The following is a 26,991-nucleotide window of genomic DNA, read 5'->3' as shown; positions in this document are numbered from 1 at the left end:
CAGTATATACCATAATAACCAAAGTTGACGCGAATTTGAAAATGACGTAATAACAATTTGCAAATTTATGACTCAAAACACATATACTGTTTTACACAAATACAATATATAACTATATATAAGTATATATATGCATGCATTGATTTATCTGTTGATGGTTATGGACGCGCTTAGCATTTCAAAAAAAAGAAAAATGACTATGTTACAAGAAAAAAAATAAGGTGCTTAGTAGTGAATTTGACTCATGTACAAGAAAAATGACAACTTGCATGGTTGTTCATCACAAGAAATATAAAATTATTTTTTACTTTGGTTTATTCGGTTAAGCATTCGGTTTTTCGGTATATACCATAAAAACCAAAGTTCAAATCGGTATGAAAAGTTTATACCATACCGAAACCAGAAACCATAAAAACCAAAAAATTTGTTCATTTCGGTTTATTTTTGGTATGATTTTTCGGTTTGATTTTCAAATGCACAGAGTGAGATGTGTCTGTGTTAAATTTTTGTTCCTCCCACGACAATCTCGTACAAAGACCCCTAAGTTTCGCGTAAAAACAAAGTATGAATGTGGGCTTGTTCGGGCCTGGTGCGCGCGGTTCTGTCCACGCCTCACCAAACTTCTATGGCCCAAGCCCAAGGTCCCGCACAAAACCTAGCAGCAACAACCCATGCCACTGTTTTTCGAAGGGAAAAGAGAAAGTCATATAAACCCTTCGTTCCATCGCCGCCGCCGCCGCCTATCTAAGTTTCGCCGTTCGGAAGGACCTCCGGCCACCCCCCTCTCCTACCGCGACCGTGAAACTTGTGAGGTTAGCGTCGGCTTCGGGGAAGCACAACCCACTCCAGATTTGTGTCGTATCCCATGGGGAAGAGCAGCAAGAAGAACAAGGTCATCCTCGCGCCGCCGCTGCCGCCGGAAGTCGACGACGAGGACATCATAGTCTCCGACGAGGATGTGGATTTCGTCGAGGAGAATAGAGAGCACGTCCACCTGATCACCGGGCTCAACAGGAAGGCCCTCGACAAAGTCGTCACCAGGGTCCCCGACCACGACGAGGACAAGGTCGAGCTCCTCTACGAGGAGCGCGAGCGCAAGAGGAGGGCTGCCCTAGCCCTGAAACCAAAGGACGACGATGACCTCGAGGTGGATCCCGTTGACGCGCTCCCTGTCAAGACTCTGCAGGGGGAGCTGCTCTACAGAACCGGTAAAATCATGCATGCCCAGTTATATTTGGTTCAGCAGAGCCGGTTGAGTTAGTCTAGTGAATATGGTATAGGAGCACTTGCTAGTTGCACAAGGCTTTGGAGAACCGCATAGCAAATGCTATAGATATATTAGTAAATGAAATCATTTTGGCTCTGAGTTTCTACTAAGTTTGTTTGTTGCAGTCAGTAGGAACAGACTACCGCAGACACTTGGCAAACACACCCAATACATGCGGACGAAGAAAAAACCCCTAGGAAATGTACCACCAATGGCTTCCATTGTTCTCGGTCCATGAATTTAATAAAGTCTTACAACTTATCCTATTGTTGTTGGTCCATGACTTAACAAGATCGTTTTAGACATTGCTTAAACTAAGTAAAGTTGCTGTGTACTCGCAATCTAAGTTGTGCCAAGCTTATCTGGCTCCATTTACAGAGCCTGGCGTGCCCTTTTGATCCCAGAATAATGACATGCGCTCTAGAGCGGTCATTCCGTGTTGCCGTATTGCCATTTGCAGAGCAAGCATACAGGACACTGTTGCTGATCCAAATGGACAGGCATGACTTAAAGTTCTACATGCAACTTACATTAATCAGGGGAAGGGCTGGCAGTAATTCAGAATCACATGAGTCGATACTATTGTGGTCATTTATTTGTCTCCATATTTTCTCTTGTTAAAATGAATGACACGCATGAATCTTTTTGATACTGGAATTACTGATTTTATGATGCCCCTGTAACTACTATGTTCCATCAGAACTAAAAGATCATGATAAAACCTTGTCCAATTAGACAGAAAACAAGTAAAAAACATTAAAAAATTCTGCAACATAACGGAACCGAAATAAGTCAAAAGCATAAAGAAGTTTTCTAGAAGTGTAGCATGTGTTACTATATGAGTTTAAGTAAGTTTGTGATTATGAATTGTTGTTAGTGTTACCCTACTCATGTAACATTTATGTCATGACATGCAGCCAAGAGAGCAAGGTCTGAAGACAAAGCTAAGGGTGCTGAATCCAAATCTGATGACAAAGATGCTGATGCCAAGCAAAGTTCTCAAAAGGAATGTAAGGGAAGATCCAACAAAAAGGAAGATAGTAAATTGCAGAATGTGCAGCGTCCACTTGAAATTCCGAAGGAGAAACTGCACTCAGTAGTGTTGGTACTACTTCTGTTCTTCTTTTTGCATTAGTCTGAAGCACATTTTTCAAATGATCTCTTTTTGCAAAAGCTTAAAAATAAAAACTCATACTGCTTAATACCGTGAATGCAAATTACCTAGCCATGTTTGACTGCAAATATCGAAGTATCTTAGACATTGTCAACATATTGCAGGATAGCTAAATTAAGTGTCATGGCCTGTAGCTGTTCTAATCTTAACATACAAAGCTGAATGCTAGAATGTGGTAAGTGAGAAATTTTGAGCAAAATCAAAATGAGTTAATGCATCATCAGCAATTCAGCATGAATTATAGATGAAAATATGGATATCTGTTGTAGAGCTTGTATATACCTGAAAAGTGTCAATGAAAGCAAACAGACAAGTTATAAAACTGTTTATCAAATGTCAGGTCATTTACAGCGATAGAATCCAGCTCATTTGTTCATAATTGAAACCTTTTGTATCTTATACAGAACTGCTATATATTTTTACTATGCAAACAGTGATTTTTCCTGTATACTCTGATTGGCAGGAAGAGGTGAAGGAAGAACTTTCAGCTGATGAATTGTTTGAGAAAAAGAAGGCCCAGCTTGCTGAATTAGGCATGGCCATGCTTGAAGATCCTGAATCAAACATTAGATCTCTGAATGATTTATTAATTATATGCAACGACACAGACCAAAGGGTTGTTAAACTTGCTATAATGTCCTTGCTTGCTGTGTTCAGGGACATAATTCCTAGGTACATGACATGACAGTTCATTTTTACTATAGCCACTGCTACAGTGTTTCCCAGGTGACTTATATTATATGTGCTTTGATCTTCTTCTGCAGTTATCGGATTAGGCAGCTGACAGAAAAAGAGCTTGCCGTAGAAGTTTCGAAAGAAGTGAAGAAGACGAGATATTATGAGTACACGCTTATTCGTTCCTACAAGGTTTTATTCTGAATTCTGCTTCATACCCTAAATACTTTATGACAAGCAGTCATTTGGTTATGAAATATGTGATCATGAACAATGTTCCAGTGGCTCATCACTTGCTTTGGCTTTCTTCATACAAATATTTATTTGCTGCACCTTCCATTTGATGGTCAAGATATTTCTAGATGTTTTTTGATTGCTGAAATTCGTTTTCTGTTTCCTTTCTGTGCACTTCCAGGCATACCTGCAGAAATTGATATCATTGGAGAAGCAACCCTATTTTTATCTTGTGGCAGTTCGTTGCTTGTGTAGTTTATTAGATGCTGCCCCACACTTTAACCACCGTGAAAGCTTACTGGCCAGTGTGGTAAAAAATTTAAGCTCCTCGAATGATGTAGCAAGGTATCTTCTTATTTATATTTACTTGAATCATTTCTTACCTAATAATGTCATATGACTCAATTATGCAGCTGACTTCTGTATAAGTTAATGTTGGTTACTAGGTTAGTCCCCATGACGGGTGACTTTCCAATTGCCATCCGTAGCTACCGAGTGCAACTTTCCTCCTGTAGTTCCATCCCTGCCCCCATAGTGAATGTCGTGGGAATGGGTTGCCACTTTGCCAGTATAGAGCCATCCTTGCATTCTAACAATGAAGCCTTCTGTCCCAAGCAAGTTGGGGTAGGCTAGAGATGAAATCCAACAGAAACCTGTGAGAACCTAAAAGAGAAGGGAGAAAATACAAGTAAACAAAGTGAAGGAAAGTAAACTAAGGTTCTGGTACATGGATTGCTGACTACAGTCCTGTCAAGAGCCAAATTCCTAGGTACTCCCTCCGTCCCATAATATAAGAACGTTGAGTACATTCTAAACCTTAAAGTCTCTCTTTACAGCCTCCTCCCATGTCAACTTCGGTTGCCCCATACCCTCCTAGCATTTTTGCTACGTTTTAGAATACCGCTATTCACTGGTGTTTCTGCAGGCCTCCATTGGATATGTCCAAACCACCTTACTCGGTGTTTGACAATCTTCTCTTCAATTGGTGCCGTCCCTACCTTATTGCCTATTCCCTCGTTCCTGATTCGGTCCTTTATTGTATGGTCACACATCCACCTTAGCATGCGCATCTCAGTGACACTCATTTGTTGGATGTATTGTCTCTTAGTAGGCCAACACTCTGCTCCATATAGCACTGCAGGTCTGATCGCCATCCTATAGAACTTTCCTTTTAGCTTTTGTGGGGCCTTCTTGTCAAAGAGCATGCCAGATGCTTGCCGCCACTTCATCCGCCACTTCATCCACCCCGCTTTGATTATGTGGCTAACATCCTCATCGATACCTTGCGTTCTGTTTAGTTTATTCTGTTATGTTCATCAGATGGTCAGTATGGACAGTTGCACACAAGATTGTAGCACAACCCTAAGGTCTCCTTTGGTTCATTGGATAGGAATATCATAGGAATAGGAAAATCATAGGAAGTGAGATGACATGTATCTCAATTCCTATATGGAAAGACATGTCATTTGATGCATAGGATAGGAATTTTTCCATTTAGTCTAGGCTAATGTTTTTTGTCCTTTGAAATGTGAAGAATTGGTTCCTATCCTACATAGTAATAGGAATCCATTCCTACAAACCAAGGGCTCCAAAGTGTCTTTCCTACAAAATTCCTATCCTTTAAAATTCCTGTAAACCAAAGAAGGCCTAAAATGAGCTATGCTTTATACAGCAAATATTAGTTATATCCATGGTTTATACATCTTTATTTATGTACACGGGTATAGTGCAGTTGGGGAGGTACCCTGTAGGGTGGTGGTGACAACTTTTCTGATACTCATGAGCTGCCTAGGAATGGAGCCCTATACATGTAGGGTGGTGGTGACAACTATTAGGAAACGCGAGGAAGAGAGAATGACCGAACAGTTTTCTGTATTGAGGAGGAGAGAGAGATATACAAGGTTACATAGGCCTGGGCCTCACTCTAGACTATGGGCCTGGGCCTGTACAAGACAAACACAACATATATACTTAACACCCCCCTTCAAACTTAAGGTGGGTCAGGAGCATCTGATACACCAAGTTTGAGAGTGTGAAACCTATGCTGATCTCTAGTTTGTGCCTTGGTGAAGAAATCTGCGACTTGAAGCTCTGATGGGACATATTGTAGCTTGACAGTGGATTGTTGACAATGAGATCGAGTGAAAAAGGCATCCCCACCAATGTGTTTGGTCAACTCATGCTTGACTGGATCATTAGCAATGTGAATAGTAGCAGTGCTGTCACAAAGAAGAGGTATTGGTGTATGACATAAGACACCAAGATCATCCAATAGCCAGCGAAGCCATACAATCTCTGCTGTAGTAGTAGAGAGAGCCCTAAGCTCTGCCTTGGCGCTGGAGTGAGACACAACAGTTTGCTTCTTTGATTTCCATGCAATGAGAGATGTACCAAGAAATATGCAATAGCCAGTGACCGAGCGACGATCAATAGGATCACTCGCCCAAGTGGAATCAGAGTAAGCATGTAGCTGGAGCTAGCTGACTGGAATTAGCATAGAACAAGCGGCGAGATGTAGTTCCCCTTAAATACCTAAGGACTCGGAATAGGTGACCATGATGAACTGAGGTAGGAGCACAAACAAATTGACTGAGAATATGGACTGCATGTGCAATGTCAGGTCTGGTCACTGTGAGGTACACTAGACTGCCGACAATGTGACGATAGCGAGATGGATCCTCAAGAGGAGTGCCATCAGTAGGACGCAACTGCAGATGAAGCTCCATAGGTGTAGCAGCAATGTGTGTGTCAGTGAGACCTGAGCGAAGAATCAAATCCTGAGTGTACTTTTGTTGGGAGATATAGTAACCATCATTGGTGTGCTCGACCTCAATCCCGAGAAAATAGCTGAGAGACCCCAAATCTGACATCTTGAATTGTTCACTCATTTTTTTCTTAACAAAATCAATATACCCAACAACATCTCCAGTGATCAACATGTCATCTACATAAAGTAGAAGCAATGTACGACCATGCTCAGATGTATGAATGAAGAGTGCAGGGTCATGTTCACTAGGAGAAAAACCGGCAGCTTGAATCACAGAACTGAACCCCTCAAACCAGGCACGAGGGGCTTGCTTAAGCCCATAAAGAGCCTTTTGAAGACGGCAAACATGACCTGATGGAACCTTGATACCTGGAGGTGGCTGCATATAAACTTCCTCATGTAAATCACCATGAAGGAAGGCATTCTTCACATCCATGTGGGAAATTTTCCATGACTGAGTAGCAGCCACAACAATTGGAGTTTGAACTGAAGTCATGTGAGCAACAGGAGCGAACGTCTCATCATAATCTTTCCCATGATACTGCTGAAAACCTCTTGCAACAAGGCGAGCCTTGTAGCGTTCCACATAACCGTTTGACTTGGTTTTAACCTTATACACCCATTTGTAAGTGATAGGGACTGAACTAGGAGGTAATGGTACCAAATCCCATGTACCAGTACTCTCTAAGGCTGCAAGCTCCTCAGACATAGCCAGTTGCCACTCAGGTGACACAACTGCCTCCTGATAGGTACTAGGCTTAGAAATAGCCCTTGCATACAAGTCCTTTTTGTATCGCGTTGCTAGAGAAGAGCCGTCAGTGCAAGGATCAGTAGTACTGGCTGGAGGAGTAGAAGACAAAGGCATAGATGACTGCGTGTCACATGGAGCTTTAGAACGAGAGTGTAATGGAAAGTACTGGCTGGAGCAGTAGAATAACGACGAGTGTAATGGAAAGGAAGACTATCTAGAGGTGGAGCTAGTGGAAGAGAGAAAGGAGCTGGTGAGGAAGGAGATGAAACATGTGGTGGAGATGGTTCTGATGTTAGGACAGAGGAAGGTTGTTCAGCTATGGACTCGTCTAAAAAGATAGGTGGAAGTGAAAGAAACGAGGTAGACTCTAAAGAAGTTGAGGATGATGGTTTAGTGGAAGGGGAATAGAAGAAGGGTTGATCCTCAACAAAAGTGACATCGCGAGAAAAGTGAATGCGGTGAGCAGAAGAATCATAGCAATGGTAGCCCTTATGTTCAAGACTATATCCAAGGAAGACACACTGAGCAGACTGAGCAGTCAACTTGGTACGCTCACGAGGTGCTAAAAGAACATAACAAGTACAACCAAAGACATGGAGGTGGTCATACGTGGGAGGAGAACCAGACAAAACCTCACCAGGACACTTGCCCTCAAGGCGAGTAGAAGGTTGGAGATTGATTAGATAAACAGCAGTTGAGATAGCTTCACCCTAAAAATGAGTGGGGACAAAGGAAGAAATCAGAAGGGTATTTGCTGTCTCAACAATATGGCGATGCTTACGCTCAACAACGCCATTCTGAGCATGGGCACCAGGGCATGAAAGCTGAGGGAGAGTACCCTCAGATGAGAGAAACTCACGAAAAGCAGTAGATAGATACTCCCCTCGGAGTCAGAACGAAAAACACGAACAACACTGGAAAACTGAGTATGGACCATATGTACAAAAGCCTTATATATAGAAAACAACTCAGAACGATGCTTCATAAAATAGACCCAAGTATGTCGAGAGTGATCATCAACAAATATGACATAATGTTTGTGGCCACCTTTCGAAACAAAGGGGGAAGGACCCCATACATCAGAGTGCACTAAATCAAAAGGATGACTAGAATGAGTAGTGCTGGAAGAGTATGGAAGCTGTATTTGTTTCCCTAGCTTACAACCCTTACAATGAAAACCAGCATCTATGGAAACATGACCCAAAACACCTTGTCGAACAAGGGTAGATAAACGAGAATCACACAAGTGACCTAAGCGATGGTGCCACTGGGCAAAAGAAAACGGCGAAGTGGATCTTGATGTTGATGCAGCCATCCGGAACGCGGATGTGGTGGAAGCTGAAGGAAGGTGTAAGGTGTCAAGGATGTAGAGGGATGTGGATCCTCTACGGCGATGGCTAGTTCCAATGACCCTCTTGCTTTGACGCTCCTGCACATAACAAAATGAGTCATCAGAACCAACAAAGTAGTTCATATCAGCAAGCTGGCCAACAGACATAAGATTCATGGACAACTCTGGAGCAAAGGAGATGGCAGGAACAGAAAACTTGGATGTGCGAAGAGAACCCTGATGAGTAATAGAACAAGGTGTACCATCAGCAGTCTGAACAGAGGCACCATCCCGCACTGGCTGGCAAGACACAAGCTGAGAGCGATCAGAGGTCACATGGAAAGAAGCCCCAGAGTCCAGAACCCAAGGCTGGGTTGCAGCAACAGCGGGCTGAGAGAGAACAGATGCAGAAGCACCCCTCACTTGCTGCTGATAAGGAGCCTGGGGTGCACGACGCTGCTGATTGAGGGCCCGTCTAGCCTGAAACTCAGCTAACAGCTCTGAATGAAGCTTGAAACAACCATCTCTGTGGTGTCCTGCCTTCTTGCAGAACGAGCATACGACAGCTGAAGGTGTGGCCTTGGAGGCACCTGGCTGCTGAGGAAAAGCCAGAACACTAGTGTGTAGAGTCTGCGCAGAAGTAGCCCCAAGAGAACGGAGACGAGTCTCCTCAGCGATCAAGCTAGCAAGTGCCTCTGTCAAGGTGGGAGGAGTCGTACGACCAAGCAATTGAGTGCGAATGTTCTCAAAGTCTGGCTTGAGACCCATCACAAACTGAAACATGAGAGTCTGATGGTCATACTTTTCCTTCGCTGCACATGACTCACAACCAGAATTACCCTTTGGAACCATGGAACCTAGCTGCCCAGTGATGCGAGGGAAAGCTCCATAGTACTCTTCTATGGACATGTCTTCTGGCTACCGAGTGTTGTGTAAATTCTGCAACAACGAGAAATGAAGTGCACTGCTGGTCTGAAGGTAGCGCTGCTCAAAGTACTTCCATATCTCTTTAGCTGAAGTGTGATGCTCAAGACTCATTCGGAGTGAGGGTTCAACACCCAGAATTAAAACTCCCATCACACGATCATCGATCTTTTGCCAAGACTTCCTTGCTGCATCATCATTTGGACTAGGTGGATCATCTGTCAGATGAGAAACAAAACCAGCCATCCTCAAGACAGTTCGGGCAGAAAATGCCTATTCCCTGTAGTTTGAACCATCAAGCTTGATATCTATGATCAGAGAACCAAATCCGAAATCATTTCTTGCCATAGTGGTGAGTGGCCAGCAGCTGGAAACACCCAATCTGATAGCAGCTGCAGGCAGCAACAAGAGAAGAGCAGCAGACAGCCACAAACAGGAGCTGGATCTCACTGGATAGTAGGAGCTTGCTGGATCTTGCTGGATAGAAGGGGGAACGCCTGGAGCTTGCTGTAGAGCAGGGAAGGCACCAAGAGCTTGCTGGAGATGGCTGCTGGAGAGCAGGGGAAGTATTCTCACAGAGTAGCTGTGAGGACACACAGAGGAGCTGCTGGAGAGCAGCTCCTACAGGTTGATGACGAAGATGGGATGGGGCAGCGATGTGGATGTCTCCTCACCAGACAGATCCGCCTGAATCACCTCACCGGCGGCGATTTCATGGGTGGCGACTGGAAGAGGGACTAGGGTTTGGTCCTGGTCTGATATCATGGTAGGAAACGTGAGGAAGAGAGAATGACCAAACAGTTTTCTGTATTGAGGAGAGAGATATACAAGGTTACATGGGCCTGGGCCTCACTCTAGACTATGGGCCTGGGCCTGTACAAGACAAACACAACATATATACTTAACAACAACTTTTCTGATATTCATGAGTTGCTTAGGAATGGAGCCCTATATCAAGGTGTTTAAATCGTTGCTCCATGGTGTTAGAGGTAGTGATGGTAGCATCCATGTGTATGAGGGTGATACCCGGATGTTGTGTGTTTCCTCATGTATTATAATATGCCCCTTGGGCTACGAGTCAATACAAGAAAATCTTATCTCTCATGGAACCCAGGGAGCAAAATAGTTTGGTCTTTTGGAACGAAGGCTCAAGGAGAGCCCGGCTTTGAATTAACAAAGCCATCAACCGGCCAGGATTACAGAGAATACAACCACGAACCACACAAAGAAAAGGAAAAAAAAACACGGCAAAGATACAAAGGCGCTGGGAGACGGCTCACATAGCACACAACCCGCTAGATACTAGATCAACGTGAAGCTAATAGCTAGGAGATGCTAGGGACCTCTTGCACACACGCAACCATGGGGAAGGCAACTGCCGGTTCAAGGCAAGGAAACGACGACGATGAGAGGCATGCCATTGCCAGAACACCAGGGACTTGTGGAGAACACAATCAGACAGTTCCATCGTCAAAGGAGGCCCCTGCCTCCTCGCCTGGCTCGAAAGGCGCCGCACCGTTGAGCGATGGACTAGTTCACCCTAGAAACTGCCTGAATGGCACCCAAGGCAGCCACAGGAGCGGAACCAGGCGTTCCTCACTTGTCGACGGCGACTCACCTAGAGCCAAGCAGCCCCAAAACCGAAGATCGGGCGAGAAAGAGGGTGAGCTGCCAGGATGAAGGGCAACAGCAAGGACCAAGACCAAAACTCAGAAGCTCTGGCACCCTCGGCGAGCTAGGAAGGGAACCACCGGAGGAGGGGAACCCTATCCCCTCCCTTCGAGGAGATCCACGACACTGGAGGCCCTCACAACAGCCGCACGAAGAGCACCACCATAACTGAACCCCGCACCAGGGAAGGCATGGCTGCCGCTAGAGACTTGCTGCCGCCGCCGCCGCCGCACACCAAACCGCACCACACCGAAGCCCACCGCCCCACTTGTTCCCAAAAACAACGTCTTCAAGAAGATTACGACGTCTGAGGCGTTGCTGCTGTCCAACAAAGTTTGGCTTTTCACCCGGGAAGTAAGGAGGCATGGGATGGGGAGGACAGGACTTGACCGGCGCCTCCAAGGAGGTGAGCGGCGCCCGCGGGCGTCGCCGCCGTCGCGCCAGCAAGGCTGGCTAGGGGTTTCCCCCGGTCCTGGAACCCCACCATCCGTTCCCACCCACCGAAACCAGCCCCCCATGTCGTAGCAGACCGGATCTGGAGGGGGGAGCAGCACGCCGCAGGAGAGTTGGTGTGGAGGCGGCCAGATCTGACGCCGCGGAAGCCGGAGCCGTCGCCGCGCCCAGATCCGCATCCTCCGGAGGTCTCATCGTCCGCACGGTCAAGGCCGCAGGCCCACGCCCGCGCCACCAGAAGCCGAAGGGCTGGAGGCGCCACACCAGTCGGGGCCGCCGCCCCAGATCCCGTAGCCCCCCGCGGGCGAGGCGAGGCAGCAAGGACCCCGCTGCCACCATCATCAGCAGCACACCAAGCTTGCCCGGCGGCTGCCTCCGGTGGTGGCGAGGGGAGATTGAGGAGGGGGAGGTGCGGCGGCGGGATTAGGTTTCGTCCCTCGTGTCGCCCGAGCGAGGCAACGCGAGGGAGGGGGGGGGCAAATAGTTTGGTCTTCCAGTGACACAAATTTCATCTGTAACTTGATATTTTCCTTTAAAACTGAAATGCATAGAGGAAACTATATGATTTCATAATTTAATGAGTATTTATTGGTTGCCTATTTCCCGCCTTTTTGTTTAAACATAACTATTAGTAAGTTGAGCAGTTCATGTGCAAATAAACCTAAGCATCTGTATTTAAAGTAGTTCAAGTAAATTTGAGTATAAAAGCAGTCCACGTAGTACATCACTGTACTGACCTAACTTGCATCTTTTTCTCTCTAACTTGTAGGAAACTATGTTCTGAGGCAATAAGATCTCTGTTTAGAAATGAAGGAAAACATCGCGGTGAGGCAACTGTTGAAGCAGTAAGATTGATATCAGCTAGTGTGAAGCTCAATGATTGCCAGCTCCATCCTGATGTCATTGAGGTATGTATGTGATGGAATTGAATGGTTATAGCGTCCATCTTCCTGCATTTTGCATGCAATTGATATGTGTTCTTGGTTGAGAATCAATCCCCTTGCTTACGGTGACCACATTTTTTGTTAGGTATGCTTGTCTCTGAAGTTTGATGAAGACCTTGGAAAAGATGAGAGCAAGGAAGAAAAACTGAAACCAAAGAAAAATAAACGATATCAGAATCGGGATGTCACAAAACCGAGTGAGAAGAAGAAAATAAAAAAGGAATTGCTTTCTAAAGCCAGACAAGAGGTAACACCAGATGTTTCATACAAATCAACTTGCTCAACTTGTAGCATGGCTATGAATTCTTATAAGAATATCCTTTTGTAGGTTCATGCAGATCTTAGAGCTGTTTCATTTACTCTTGATCCAAAGGAGAAAAAAATGATACAAAGGGAAACACTTGCAGCCCTTTTTGAGACCTATTTTCGAATTTTGAAGCATAGCATGAACACTTCAAATTCAAGGTCCGTGCATTGTGTATCTGAGTTTTACAAGTACAAATGATATGTATCTGGTATTATATGGCCCGAGTTTACTTAGTTCTGATTTTTCTCTCTCTTTTAGCATAATGTTACATTCCTGATGATGATGATATTGGCATGTCAATGTTTCCAGGTATAAGGCCACTAGTGTCTTCCCTGGTGGCTCACACCCTTTACTTGCTCCATGCTTGGAGGGCTTAGGAAAATTCTCACATTTAATTGATTTGGATTTCATGAGTGAACTTATCGCTTGCCTTAAGAAGCTTTCTGGGTATACAGACCATCAAGGTGAAATTCCACCGGACAATACACTCTCTGTGTCGGAACGCCTACAATGCTGCATAGTTGCTTTTAAAGTATGGAGGAGCAATCTTGAGGCTTTGAATGTAGACCTGCAGGACTTCTTTGTGCAGTTTTATAACCTTATACTGGAGTATCGACCTGACAGGTTTGGCCTCTTCATATGGTTAATGGTTGTAATGAGGAAATATCTTCTCTTGTTCTTTGTACCTGAACACCAGATAACTTCACATGTCACTGATTTATTCACGGGGAACACGGACTAGTCTGGGTAGATGGCGCTGTTCTTATATCCTGTGTATTTTTATTTCTATATACTCCCTCCGTCCCAAAATTCTTGTCTTAGATTTGTCTAAATACGGATGTATCAAGTCACGTTTTAGTATTAGATACATCTGTATCTAGACAAATCTAAGACAAGAATTTTGGGATGGAGGGAGTAGTTGTTACCTCTGTTCCTCGATAATGTGCTATTCAAACTGTTTTGACATTTAATAAACTTTGGGCATTTATGTATTATTATATTGAAGAAAGATAGTAATGGCTAAGCTGTCCATACCATGAGAATTAATGACCTGATCCATTGCATGCAGAGATCGTGGTGAGGTTTTGGCTGATGCTCTGAAGACACTTCTGTGGGAAGGCAAGCAGCAGGATATGCTAAGAGCAGCTGCTTTCATTAAACGTCTGGCAACATTTGCTCTGTCATTTGGCTCCGCAGAAGCAATAGCAGGTTTTAATTTATCATTTTCCTATCTAATTTTTGGCTACTAATGCCTGCGAAGTACTCCCGTCTGTCCCAAAATAAGTGTCTCCACTTTGTACTAACTTCAGTACAAAGTTGTACCAAGGTTAAGACACTTATTTTGGGACGGAGTAGTATTATTTTGGTTCGAGTTTTTGGCAGTAGAACTAGAAGAAAGGCGCGCCTTGATGCACCGTTTGGGTATTGGTGTTGAGAGTTTGTTTGTTTAGTGGCACACTTTATTTTTCAAGCAGCTTATATAAAATAAATATAAAAAAATAATAAATTGTTCAAGGACATATCAGTTCACTTGGCAAGGCACAAGCTTGATTACAGAACTTATGGTTTTGTTGTTACTGTGTTACATATTACACCATAGAATCTAAATATTGCCTTGATCATCAAGTGCCCGAACTTCTTTTTTCATGAACGGACATCAGTAATCTTTTAGAGAATTGCATGGAAACAGTACTGCATAACTACCAATTAAGAAATTAGTACATTGTACCGAGAATTTTGTATGGGTCTACAATCTAAACCGTGAACCGCCATATCTCACACAACATAGTTATCTCAAAGGAACAACACCAACAAAATCACCTGACAAATTTGTTTGATACCAACACCGGGTACCATTCCTTCCTTCAAAAGGGTGTGCCCAGTGCTGAAAGCCCCCACACAAGGCGGGGTCTGAGGAAGGGAATTTCTAGACAGCCTTACCCTTGCATAATAATTCTGCAAGGAGGCTGGTTCTAACCCAGGGCCTCCAGGCCACAAGTGACCACTGCGCCAGGCCCGCCTTGACTATTCCTTCAGTTACTATGAAATCTGGCAACCTCTGGGAGTGAACTGCCCATCTCACATACTCTTCTTGACTGATGTCTACCAAGAAGCCACGGCTGCGAAGGATGCATGCCATCACTTACTCTGGAGTGTCTGTCAAGAAAGCATGGGAATGAATTTGCGATCTCTATCTCCAAGATTGTAGCTTTCCCCTTTTGAAATTGCAGTTAAGCCCAACAAATGGCCAACCCTCTTCATCCATTTCTCCACTCATGTCTCCGGTATATAGCCTTAAACCTCAATTTGCTGATTGATGCTTTCACATGCCCATACACACTTCAGATTGTTAGAGAAATTTTGTTCGCCCCCATGAGAAATTCTCAAGTGATATGGACTGCCAGCACAAGGTCGACGCCTGCTCCAAAGAAGGACGGCCACCGGCTGCCACCAATTTTTTTACCAAACCCTTGCCCGAAGGAAAAGGGAGCAGGCGAAGATCGCCTCCCCTTCTCCACGAACACAATGGAGGACGTGAATCGACACGGGGACTCCCAAATTACAGCCAACTGACATGACGCAGAAGGGGTTTGACCAGCACGCTAACATTGGTTGTGAGCTGACCTACGGGACCGACGTGCCAACCTGGCACTGACAAGCGGGGTCTGCTGTGGGAAAAACATCGGGCCTCCCAACAGGTCTCGGTTCCTAAGGAGCTTGGAGCATTTAGGGATGCAGTGATGCATCAGCCGAGTGCAATATTGTGTAGCAGAATTCATGGAACAAACTCATAATAAATTACTTACCTTCGTTCCAAATTATAAAAAGATGTTTTGGATATTTCAATATAGACTACATACGGGCTGAAATGAGTGAACAAAAACACTAAAACGCGTCTACATACATCCAATTCAGATGGAAGTTAGAACATCTTATAATTTGAAACGGAGGGAGTAGTAAACAACCCCTATGTAAGCATGTTAGACTTGCTGCAGGTGATCCCATCTTAGTTGCTTCCTACTCCCTCCGTCCGGGTTTATTAGGCCTAAAGACAACTTCTCTTAGACCAAGACACATAGTAATTTGCTCACATTAATTCTTCCATTTCACTCTCAATGCACTCTTTCACATGCATGCAGCCAATGAAAAAACACGCATGAAGTATATTAATTTCCCAGTCATGGCACCAACAACAATGACTTTCAATGCAACCAATGAAATGGTTGCATGCATGCACCTTTCCAAAGCGAGGCCTTATAAAAAAGGACATACTTGTGATGCTAAGAGGCCTAATAAACCTGTACAAAATATGCATCACAAGATGAGTTAATCATTAGTAGAGCATTAGAGGCATTTGTAAGGCATTCATTTCTTCTCCCTGGCTAGTTCTTACAAGCACTTGTTGTCAAGTGTCACCGCTTTCTGTTTGTCTTGCTGGTATAATGATTTACATGTTGGGCTCATGTTTCAGCCTTGATCACGCTGAAGCATCTTCTCCAGAAGAATACCAAGTGCCGAAACATGTTGGAAAATGATGCTGGCGGTGGTTCCCTGTCTAGCTTAGTTGCGGTATATGCCTTACCTCCTCTTCTGTATTTTGTTTATCATGTACAGTTTGTATTTATTTTACTATTATCATATCATTTATTTCCTTTTGTTCAGAAATATGACCCAGAGGCTAAAGATCCTTATCTGAGTGGGGCACTAGCAACAGTACTTTGGGAGCTTAGCCTTCTGCAGAAGCATTATGACGAAACTGTTAGTGGAATGGCTTCAAATATCTTGAGCATGGCAAATCTGAACGCCACCCAGAATCCAGTTCAACTTTCTAGCTCGAATCCTCTGGAAGCATACAAAGACTTGTCGATGGGACGGGAATTATCAAAGCCAACCCACAAAGTGTCACAGACATTGAAGAGCAAAAGGAAACGGCGCAGTAAGGAGTTTGTCGCTCTAAGTCCAGATGTGCTTGAGAAGGCAGATTGCACGGTGGGCGAAGATGAACTGAGAGAGAAGTTGCAAAATCATTTCGTGGTACTAAGAGGCATTTCTGAGAATGAGAGACTGAGGACCGAGTTGAACCATGCATTGTCATCCATAAACATGTACAAGGAGTACAACAAGCAGAAAAAGGAAAGCAAGAAATCAAAGAAGAAAGTTGCAAAGGCTTAGTTGTCTTGTGTTCTGCGGATTTTTTCCACACCAGCGGTAGAAGGTGTCCCCCTATTTTGTTGTAGCATCACTGTATCGATTTATCATAGTTTCCTGTGACACTGTTACAGTTTCTGTTTAGGACACAATTGCTACATCCTTGATGATTTTGCATAAATCTTTCGTGGCCTGCCCTTTTCTTTGCGTTGCTCTGTAAAACGCAACTCAACACAACGGTGATGGCTCCCTGTCTTTCATACGTACTCTCTCCGTTCCATATTACTTGTCGCTGATTTAGTACATAGTTGTACTAAATCAGCGACGAGTACAAAGTTGTACTAAATCAGCGACGAGTAATATGGAACGGAGGGAGTAATATTTTTCTAATTATCAAATGATTCCATCTGCAAAGCGGAATACTACAAACTTTTAGAGACGGAGATACTACGTGGACAAACCAGTGATTGCTATCCTACACGCGTCCGAATTAGGTACAAGTACTAAATATTTTTAGTGATACATTTGTATCTAGATAAATCTAAAATAAGTGTTGAGCATCATTGTTATTATGGAAACATAGGACAACGTAGGATTTATTCCACCTTGTCTTTTTAAAACGACCTTATACTCCTATATATATGCCTATGAGGCTCAAGCAATACAACAAACAATTCTACCAAACCCCTCTCTCCCTTCTAACATGGTATCAATTTTCGGGTTCTAAACCTTAGCCGCTTTCGCATCCGCGCACCGCCCTCGGGGTGGTCAGCCTCCATGACCGTCGTCAGGGGCCGCGCTGCCCGTACCTAGGGTTCGTCCATCGGTTGTGTTGACCGGTTGCCTTAGAGAGTCTTTTTCCCGAGCCCTTGCTTCGGGGTTTTTCGCTCTTTCGCCGGTCGTTTTGATCGGCGTTTTTCTTTTTGGTTTTCCGATCTATACTTGATCGGTTTGTGTCGCCAGCCATCGCGTCGATCCCCGTGCGTCTCTACTCCGACACCGGCGCGACCGACCGGCCTCTTCACCGACCCGGCAGCCTCGCGCGACAAGCGGCCCCTAACGGCTGTAGTCCGCGCGTCTGCTCGCTCGTCGCCCAGACCCGGCGGCCTCGCGTGACAGGCGGCCTCTCACGACCGTCGTCTGCGCGTCGGCCCGCTCGTCAATCTACATCGGCCATCACTGCCCTGTCTCCGAGTTCAGCGCGCCCCTCCGCCGATCGAGTAACAGGCCGCCGCTGCGTGGCCCCGTCGGGCCGCAGCGCCGCCACCCCATGGTTCTGCCCGTGGCTGCACCGATGCGCGCCGCCGCTGCATTGCCCCTTCGGGCCGTACTGCCGCGGCACGTGATCTCCGCCGCCACCCCGAGGCCGTTCCCGTGGTTGCACCACCTCGCGCGCTGCCGCTGCGTCGCCCCTTCGGGTCGTAGTGCCGCGGCCCGCGGTCAATTGCAGCACCGAGGCCGTCCGCTCTAGGCCGTCCCCGAGGCTGCACCGACCCTCGCGCTGCCGCTACGTCGCCCCGTCGGGCCGTAGCGAGCGTGGCACGCGATCCCTGCAACCGCCCTGAGGTTTTCCACGCCGTTGCCCCGATCCGCCCGCCGCCATTGCGTCGCCCCTTCGGGTCGTAACGCCGCGGCCCGCGGTCCACCGCCGTCCACGCGCGTTGATTTTCACGTGATATGCGTCGCGCCGCCTCCCTTGGCGCGGGGACGTCACCGTCCGCACCGGTCTTCGTCACGCTGTCGATTTCATTATCGCCTACTTTGAGCACCGTCGCCGCGCCCCTTCTCTAGCCGCCGCCGCCGCTGCTCTTCTTTCGCGGCTCCACAGCGACTACCTCGACACCGACGACCCCGACTCGACACCGACCACGGCGTTCTTCGCACGGCTACCTCGACTACGGCTACACCACCTACACTCTCGGCTACCTCGACAAACGGCACAAAGGGCTACCGCCATGCTTGAGCAACCTCGTCGGTTTTCACTCCAGCTATGACTCCGTGATGCATCAACCGTTATGGCTGTGGGGGGTGTCCATCGGCTTGCCTTCGGCTTGCCTTCGGATTCTTCTCCATTCTCACCGTCTGCGTCGCTACCGTTGTGACTGCGGGGGGATGTTGAGTATCATTGTTATTATGGAAACATAGGATAGCATAGGATTTATTCCACCTTGCCTTGTACTCCAAGACGACCTTATACTCCTATATATATGCCCATAAGGCTCAAGCAATACAACAAACAATTCCACCAAACCTCTCTCTTCCTTCTAACAATAAGCTTTTAGAGACGGAGATAGATCTAAGAGAAGCTTTTTTGAGACGGAGGTAATACTTGTGAAAAGGGCAATGGTACATCTCCAGTGATGCATCTGTATCTTGATAAATTTAAGACAAGATTTTCTGAATGGAGGTAACACTTATGAAAAGGACAATGGTACATGTCTGCTGGAGGGCGGAACAATAAATTAAAATAGAAGTAAAAAAGGAAAAAGATAGGCATCCAATATGCTCATGTGTGCAAGCTACGCGCAAAATTTCGTGGTGTTTAGATATTGAGGCGTTCATGCCAAAAAAAATAAAATTTAGGTGTCTAAGAAACTTTGAAAAAGAACACTATTCGGAGGTGATTTTGTTTTTTTGGCACGTGCTCCTCAGATGTCCAAACACCACAAAAATTTGCATGCACCTTCCCTACATGAGCATCTTGGATGCTTAAAAAATTCATTTTTTTTGAATTTACTGTTCATTATGTGTAGATGAGTCTGGGCACGGTTTTGAATTATCGAGCCGGTAATCCAATGATGGTCTTAAAAGTGATAAATACTTGAAAAGGCCAAGCTTAACATTTTACGCGCTAAAAAAGGCCAATTCTACATGGCTGTTGGCATAACAATGACGGTCATAAGTGCTAACAACTGACAGTTTTGTCAAACGCGCAAGGGCATCTCCAATGGCATAGTCTATTTGTCCCCTATGTGTCCGTCCCCACCACAACCAACGCCACATCTTCTCTATCGGTCCCGTCAGATGACTCTCTTAGGCTTGGGCTCGATAGTGCCCAAGGAGGGGTGGTGGTGGTTTCCCATGCCGTCATCCTTGGTCTCGTCGAAAGGGTGGGCATGCACCAAGGCTTCAGTTGGCTGATGGGAGGCGGCTATCCGATGATATGTGCACCCTCAACAAAAACGAGGTGATGCTATTGACTAGGTATGCATATTTAGAATCAATGTGAATGTTTTTGTGTTGCAATGGGTACTGTGATGCATATTTAGGATGAATTGATGATGGGTATGATGAACAATGGCCAAGTACCTCCAATATTTGACAATGGTGATCAAAATACGCCAATGTATGATGTTGGTCAACCATCTCAAACCAAGAAGGTGGTGAAGTGAGGAAGTGCATACACCTGGAAGGAAGATGTGTTGTTCTACACGACTTGTTTGCAGGTGAGATGAGATGGATCCAATATGTGGAACGAAGCAAAAGGGTTCTAAATATTGGAAGAAAAATCATGACTACTACCATGAGTTCAAGAACTACCCACCGCATCAAATCGCAAGCCACCACAATGAGACCACGCTCACTCATGGATGGTATGCCATGCAAGAATGAGTCAAAATTTTTGGGGTGCATATACGCAAGTGACGAATAAAAAAATCCAAGTGCATTGGGAGTCGGAAGCCATTCAATTTTTGCCACTTTACATTGATCATCATGTTTGTTTTCTTGCTTATGTTGACATGTGGTTCATTTGATAGTTGAGCTTGGTGGTGACATTGTACCAACAAATTGACACGAGGCCATTTACGTTGCCACATTGTTGGATGAAGTTTAACGACACTAGTAAATGGAGTGAACTTGTTAGAGAACTCAAAACCCCCAACAATAAGCCAAAAACAAATGATGGCTGAAGCTCCCAACAATTTATTAGGGAAGATGAAGAGATGTGCCAAGTGGAGGTGGAATTGCACCAACGATCGACGTGAAAAGAATGCGGGGAAATAAGTGGGAAAATATAATGCAAAGCATGATGGAGTGCAAACGCAATTTCGGCCTCGTGGGTGGAAATCATTTCCAACAAAGAGGTGGAAATGGAAAAAAGGAGGAAATTAAGGAGGAGAAGAAAGACGAAAGATACAAGGTCTACTTAAATGTCTAATTACAAAAGATGGATCTTGAGGAGTAGAAGGTGAGGTAGAGGATGGGACTTGAGAGGGAGAGGATGGGACTTGCGGAGAAAAGGGAGCAAGTGAGACTTCACGTAGAGAAGGTGGTCATCAAAGCAAGGAGAGCGACTACCGAGGCTGAGCAAGTTGTACTCGCAAGGATCACCGCGGAGTTGAGGTTCATGTTGAATGACACTAGCATTATTAATTATGATGCTAAGAAGTAGTTTCGCATAATGTGTATCAACATCAATGCGCACCATCAACTTTGATTGATTCAATTTTTTGACTATGTTTCAATTGTTAAATTGTTTGACTTGTTGAATGGTTTGTGCTTCATATTTATCAGTGAGATGTGTTCAAATAGTTTGGCTCAATATTTATAGTTGAAACATTGAAAACAGTGAAAATATGAAAAAGGGCCAAATACACGGGTGAGGACAAAAGCATGATGATGCCCTTAGGCATCACTATTTTGGCAGACAAATGGGTTCTATTAGCGGACATGCATGGACATGTCTGCGGACAAATGAGGGAGGTCATTTGATGAATCCCCTTGTCCACAAACAAACTGAAAATTAATTAGATGAACGCCCTTAGAAATGAACTAACAGTTCAAACAAAATATAGTTCTTCCAATTTGTACTAAAATGAGACTCTGTATGTTTCGACGTTATCACATAAACATTGAAACATGTATGCGTACCAAGTTAAAACACACAATATGTAATATAACAACATTAAGAAAATACTTTCTTCTCGAGATATAGTTCAGAACTACAAGAAGGTTGACAATGAGGGGTTGACAACGATATGCCTAAGAGGATCCAAGACATCACCCCCACCAACATGCTTCACAAACTCACCAGGTGTGAGGAAGCTACCATGACAGACACAAACAATCCTCATGCCCTCATCGTCTTGCATGTACTTATATAGAAGCCACCGATCTTCTTATCCCCATGCCCTTCTACTTTGGAATACACCACTAGCATGTCCTACATCATGCTCTTCCTTGTGTGATTGGTGCTACTTGTCCTCATTGTAAAGGACTGCGTCCTCGATGGTAGCTACTCTGGCATCACACTGTTGGGCGGCCTCCATCTGTTGCTATCGTTGAAGGAGGAATCATGTTATTTTCGTTGGTATTTGCAGAGGTCAAACTCCAAGCATGTGTGGATTGACAAACTACACTTCTGTCAGGACCTGAGAACATAAGGGAAAGATTTGAGTTCCATTGACCGGCAATGTGGTAAAAAACAAGGACACTGACTTATGCCCACCAGGTTGATTATCTATTTTGTTCTTTTGCTTTGCAACCTTTCACATAATCCACCACAAGTTATTCTGGATAAGTATCAAAAACATATTGGAAATTAATCATAATACACAACTCATGTACACAACCATCATCCCTCATAGAAACATCACATGCCTATCAAAACATTGGACATGCATTTCTTGTGTTCTTTTTTTCAAAGAAAATGTATTATATTAATTTGATAACATAGTCACTCCAATCTTTGTCCACTAAACACAACTCACAAGTTGGTATTGACTCAAACAAAACACCAGTACTCAATCTCCGCAACATACTTAGCAAGGACATGTGCTTATTCTGTAATGCTAATATGTAGACATTGATTTACATATCAAGGTTATAAATATTATGTTTTCAAGATTAAGAGATGGCCATTGGGGATGCACATTGGCTTGCCACATTTCATGCAACTCTGTGATCAAATAGATATTTACTTAAAAATTGACGCAGAACATATATTTTTTGTTCTCCAAAATGGTCATCATAAGTTGTTCTCTCTTGATGAAAAATAGTTGATCCATGTTATACAAACTGAGTTAGTTGTATGTGTTGTCACAAATGGACCACAAGGTTAAAATGTTAGTATTGATCCCAAGACATATTAAACACATGTCTCTTTATATACCAGACTAAGATACAACTAATGTGTTAGTGGAGCTGTATCTGATCACTTATTTAATGATTAAGATACATGTTTAAGATATGATGCATTGGGAGTGACTTAAAGATGTAGATGAGGCATTATTTCTTTTGCCCTTGAATACCCAAGAGCCTTGCATATCTTCTATTTTTCTTTGCGCCGCTTGCATATCTTATGTATTTTTCTCCATTTGAGGTGAACATTGAATGTCGTGACACGTCTTCATGATAGAATTTCTTGTCAGGTATACCCCTGTTTTCCTTAGCATGTATAAAGCAACCACTCTCCCTTAGGGCCTCTTCAATACATGCTAGATATGGATATACTGATGAAGGCGACGGCTTCCGGCCTCCTCCTATGGCTACTTTTCATGCCTTGTGGTAAAGCAACCTCTCACTCACTAATGTATTCATGGTTTACTTCATTGGTTCAGGACACTGCACTGCACCACATAGCTAGGCACAATTCACTCACAACATGTATTTGCAGGGTCAGTGTCGCCTATGCTTGGAGTTGGACTTGAAGCGGATGAATGTTGGGTCCTAAGTCGTGTGTACTACTATTATTGCATGAGGACTGCCAAATGCAGGAGAGCTTGCCAAGAGCACCAGTTCATTGACGGGCGTTGCTGGTGGAAGTTTCCTTATTTGGTGCCCTTGTGCGAGTGCTTGCGCCCAAAATGCACTCCTCCGACAGTACTAGATCCTTAAGAATAATCTCTGAAATATGCGTGCCAGCATGTTGCATTGGTTGTACCAGTTGTGTCATTATTAGCAACTAGCTGGTGACTCGCCCAACTACGAGGTTAATCATAATGAACTGGTACTAAATATATTGTTGTCTTTAACATGTTTTATAATTTAGATGAGTGTAATTAAGGAAGTAGGAACTATTCTTTTGTCACATAGAGGAGACGATTCGGCACTTGTTTTTGAGTCCCGCTTTGCACATGATTTTTACTCCATACGATTGGGTTATGGGTTGTTTTGACTACATTGGGGGTCCATTAGAAGAGTTATAGTTGTAAAAGCCTGAAGCTTGAAGGAGCTTGTAGTAGGAGGAGGACAACTTAATGTTGTTGTCGCCGGCTTGCAACTTGAAGTACCACCATTGGTGGGTGTAGCTCAAGTGTATGGTGCCACACTTGGAGAAGCACGTGTATATAATCCAAAGGGTCTTGATGTGTATGACGAGTACTTAGAGTACTTAATGCCATCTTGCACTTGGAGCTCCACTTCGGCTGCTCGGTGGATTAGCTTGAGAAGGTTAGAGTATGGTTGAAAGCCAACATTATTGGGTGGTTGAGACTATTCAAGAATCTTGCCATAGATTGCTCCTCGACTTATTTCACATTTTCTCTTATTATTACAATCTCCATCTCCTTATAGTATTCTTCCACGGATTTTGTGCCTTGCTTGAGAGTTTGGAACTTCTTGAAGAGGTCTCTAGTATAGTGTGTAGGTACAAATCTTGCTCTCATAACTTGCTTCATGTCATCCCAAGTGGTGATAGTGTTAAGCTTCATGCACTAGCCAAAGCAACCAAAAGTCCGAACTGATGGCAAGGGCTAGTGCAATTCACGTATACTGTAACACCCCCTCTCATGTGCGACGGGGAATACAAGTCAACACGTGCAACCATAAGAGAGCGGCAACGCACGAAATTAAAGCATTACTCAAGAGGCTTCTACATGGACATAAAGGGGGGTTACCAACAATTTTTAATAAATTGCGAAAGTCAGGACTTGAACTCATGACCTTAGCTCTGACACCATGTTAAGATTCATGCACTAGCCAACGCAACCAAAATCCGAACTGATGGAGAGGGCTAGTGCAATCCACATATACCGTAATAGATAGGAGGTTCTCCTTTGTTCTTTTCTTCATTCGATGACTTGCTGCCACCAAATGAGAACATACCCGTCAAACTCAAGAGAATCCACTTCCATCTTCTTTGCTTCATCAAAGTTGTGCATGCGAAAGATTGTATCCACTTTAGGTACCCGCGAAAGGTATTCTTCAAAATCAATTCTACCTAAGAATTTTGGCATTGTAAACTTTAGCTTGCCCAAGCGCTCTTCATCTTTGCGATTGTTGCAAGGTTGGCGTTGCTCTGGACATAGAGGAAGAGGAATATCTCGATGCTCCTCATGATATTGTTGATGTGGGAAACGAGTTGTGTTCACCATACACCACAATTCACTCCTCATGTAGAGCCTCTTTGTCTTGGCGCTCTTATTGTTCCCTTTTGTTCCTTAATTGGCAAAGCTTCATTTGCTTAATTCGCACACCAAGCTTCTTCTTGGCAATGTGCCTCAGACTCTTCATATTGGCGACGACGTTGTTCTGGTTGTCGATGCCTTCCATCATTTCGACATGATAGGTGGTCAAAGGCATCTTGTTGCTCGAGGGTGCGGGCTTGCAATCCATTAAGATGGAGAGGATTTGAAGCTTGAGGACCTTGAAGGTCGTCACGTAGATGATGATGATGCCATAGAGTATTTGCATCGGATGGAAACACCGAAGAATGGCTACTTGATCATTTTGCCTAGAGGATGACAAAGATTAGTAAGACTTGCAGTTGGCAATCATCTCTCGGAGTTGTGACATTTGCTGTCCATCTTGGTGTCAAGATATTTCTGGGTCCGAGCTTTAGAATGAAAAATGTCGATGGAGAGGTTCTTGATGAGCTCATCCAAAGCTTCATTTGCCTCATGCATATGTAGGTTGTTTTAGTACAAAAGGGTGTAGCTTGGTGACATAGTCGTTTTCACCATCGAAGACTGGTGATGATGTACCTTGCCTTATCCATCACAACACTCAAACCAAGTGCAAGTAGGAAATGAGAAGAAAAATATTGAAATTACCTATTCCCAAAGTTGATAATGGATCAAGTCTTCACTCAATGTGAAATGCAAAGAGAGTGGAATTGGTACCAGATCTTATCAATCTCACATGTACACAACAAGCTTATAGTGTGGTTTGGTTAGGAATTGTGTCATAAAATCATGCAATAATTAGTCTAGATATTGAAAATGCTGAAAAAGATTCACAAATTTCAAATAGATCAATAGCTAGGTGCTGGGCATGGAAACACACACTATAGATAAACTGGGCTTATGCAACCAAGGAAATGAGCAAATATGATTTTCCAGGACCAAGCTCGTGTTGCCCAAACGCTAGGAGAGACGCTAGCTTGATTGCTCAAGTGGGCTAGCTTCGCACTCGTGCACCAATCTGCAAGATCAAGCGTATCGTACTTCCAATCCCATGTATGCATATCACAGGTATATGTAAGATATGATGATGTGATACGTATCCAATGTATCTATAATTTTTGATAGATCCATGCTATTATAGTATCAATCTTGGATGTTTTATATGCAATTATATGCTATCTTATATCAATTTTTTGGACTAACCTATTAACCTAGTGCCCAATGCCAGTTGCTGTTTTTTGTTTGTTTTTGGTTCTAGAAAATCAGTACCAAACGGAGTCCAAACGCTACGAATTTTTGATGATATTTTAGGACATAAGTGTCGGGCCCCCGGGTAGGCAGCGGAACCCAGATCCCTTTTCAAAACATCGGGGCGGTAGGCGCCCCTCAACCCGGCAGGTCTGCTGGCCGGCTCCTTGGTGCGAGCCGGCTTGGCATGGCCACCTGGCCGGCCGGCTGGCTGCGCGCCGACTAGCCACGGGTCAGCGGTTGTCCCATCCGGATGTACAACAAGACAACTCCCCACGACAGGGCAGGCATGGCAATAGTGTGCTACATACCCACGCTGACCGAGGCGAGCGTGGCTACAACGCCCCCCGTATCGCTGACCGGGGTGGATAGCGATCGGGCGACGTGACACTGTAGCCACATAGTGCCAACCACTCCGTGACGCTAGACGAGACATGGCACAATGTCGTGTAGCCGGCGAGGCCCGTGTCCGGTGGACCCAGTGATCCAGTGGGCCCCACTGCCTGCTCCTAGACGATGACACCAGGGGCCCGCATGTTGGGGAACGTAGCATAAATTCAAAATTTTCCTACGTGTCACCAAGATCTATCTATGGAGTCATCTAGCAACGAGGGAGGAGTGGATCTACATACCCTTGTAGATCGCGCGCGGAAGCGTTCAAGAGAACGGGGTTGATGGAGTCGTACTCGTCGTGATCCAAATCACCGATGATCCTAGCGCCCAACGGACGGCACCTCCGCGTTCAACACACG

At 44.6% G+C, this 26,991-nt stretch overlaps 2 protein-coding genes across 2 annotated transcripts; both read left to right on the top strand.

Moving 5' to 3' along the window:
* Nucleotides 1-678: 678 nt before the first annotated feature.
* Nucleotides 679-16,912, top strand: LOC125508461 (nucleolar complex-associated protein 3). Its single transcript, XM_048673178.1, has 12 exons — nucleotides 679-1,208; nucleotides 2,185-2,372; nucleotides 2,905-3,113; nucleotides 3,206-3,308; nucleotides 3,532-3,695; nucleotides 12,016-12,154; nucleotides 12,276-12,437; nucleotides 12,519-12,655; nucleotides 12,807-13,121; nucleotides 13,567-13,706; nucleotides 15,970-16,067; nucleotides 16,161-16,912. The coding sequence occupies exons 1-12, from the start codon at nucleotides 866-868 to the stop codon at nucleotides 16,668-16,670; spliced, it is 2,508 nt and encodes an 835-aa protein (XP_048529135.1). The 5' UTR covers nucleotides 679-865; the 3' UTR covers nucleotides 16,671-16,912.
* Nucleotides 16,913-23,089: 6,177 nt separating this feature from the next.
* On the top strand, nucleotides 23,090-23,483 carry LOC125506943. Its single transcript, XM_048671653.1, has 2 exons — nucleotides 23,090-23,153; nucleotides 23,269-23,483. Exons 1-2 carry the CDS (start codon nucleotides 23,090-23,092, stop codon nucleotides 23,481-23,483), a joined length of 279 nt encoding a protein of 92 aa, XP_048527610.1.
* The last annotated feature ends 3,508 nt before the right edge of the window (nucleotides 23,484-26,991 follow it).

The sequence above is a fragment of the Triticum urartu genome, chromosome 5, assembly GCF_003073215.2.
Source record: "Triticum urartu cultivar G1812 chromosome 5, Tu2.1, whole genome shotgun sequence".
In the NCBI taxonomy this organism is placed as follows: Eukaryota; Viridiplantae; Streptophyta; class Magnoliopsida; order Poales; family Poaceae; genus Triticum; species Triticum urartu.
The sequence above is the reverse complement of the archived record's forward strand: the minus strand, read 5'-3'. Positions and strand labels throughout refer to the sequence as shown.

Excerpts from the sequence above, each read along its gene's own strand:
- LOC125508461 (XM_048673178.1), top strand. The coding sequence starts at position 866 with ATGGGGAAGAGCAGCAAGAAGAACAAGGTCATCCTCGCGCCGCCGCTG. Across the intron at positions 2,373-2,904 it reads AACTGCACTCAGTAGTGTTG|GAAGAGGTGAAGGAAGAACT; the intron begins GTACTACTTCTG and ends TCTGATTGGCAG. Across the intron at positions 12,656-12,806 it reads ATGAACACTTCAAATTCAAG|GTATAAGGCCACTAGTGTCT; the intron begins GTCCGTGCATTG and ends CAATGTTTCCAG.
- LOC125506943 (XM_048671653.1), top strand. The coding sequence starts at position 23,090 with ATGGATATACTGATGAAGGCGACGGCTTCCGGCCTCCTCCTATGGCTA. Across the intron at positions 23,154-23,268 it reads GCTACTTTTCATGCCTTGTG|TGTCGCCTATGCTTGGAGTT; the intron begins GTAAAGCAACCT and ends TTGCAGGGTCAG.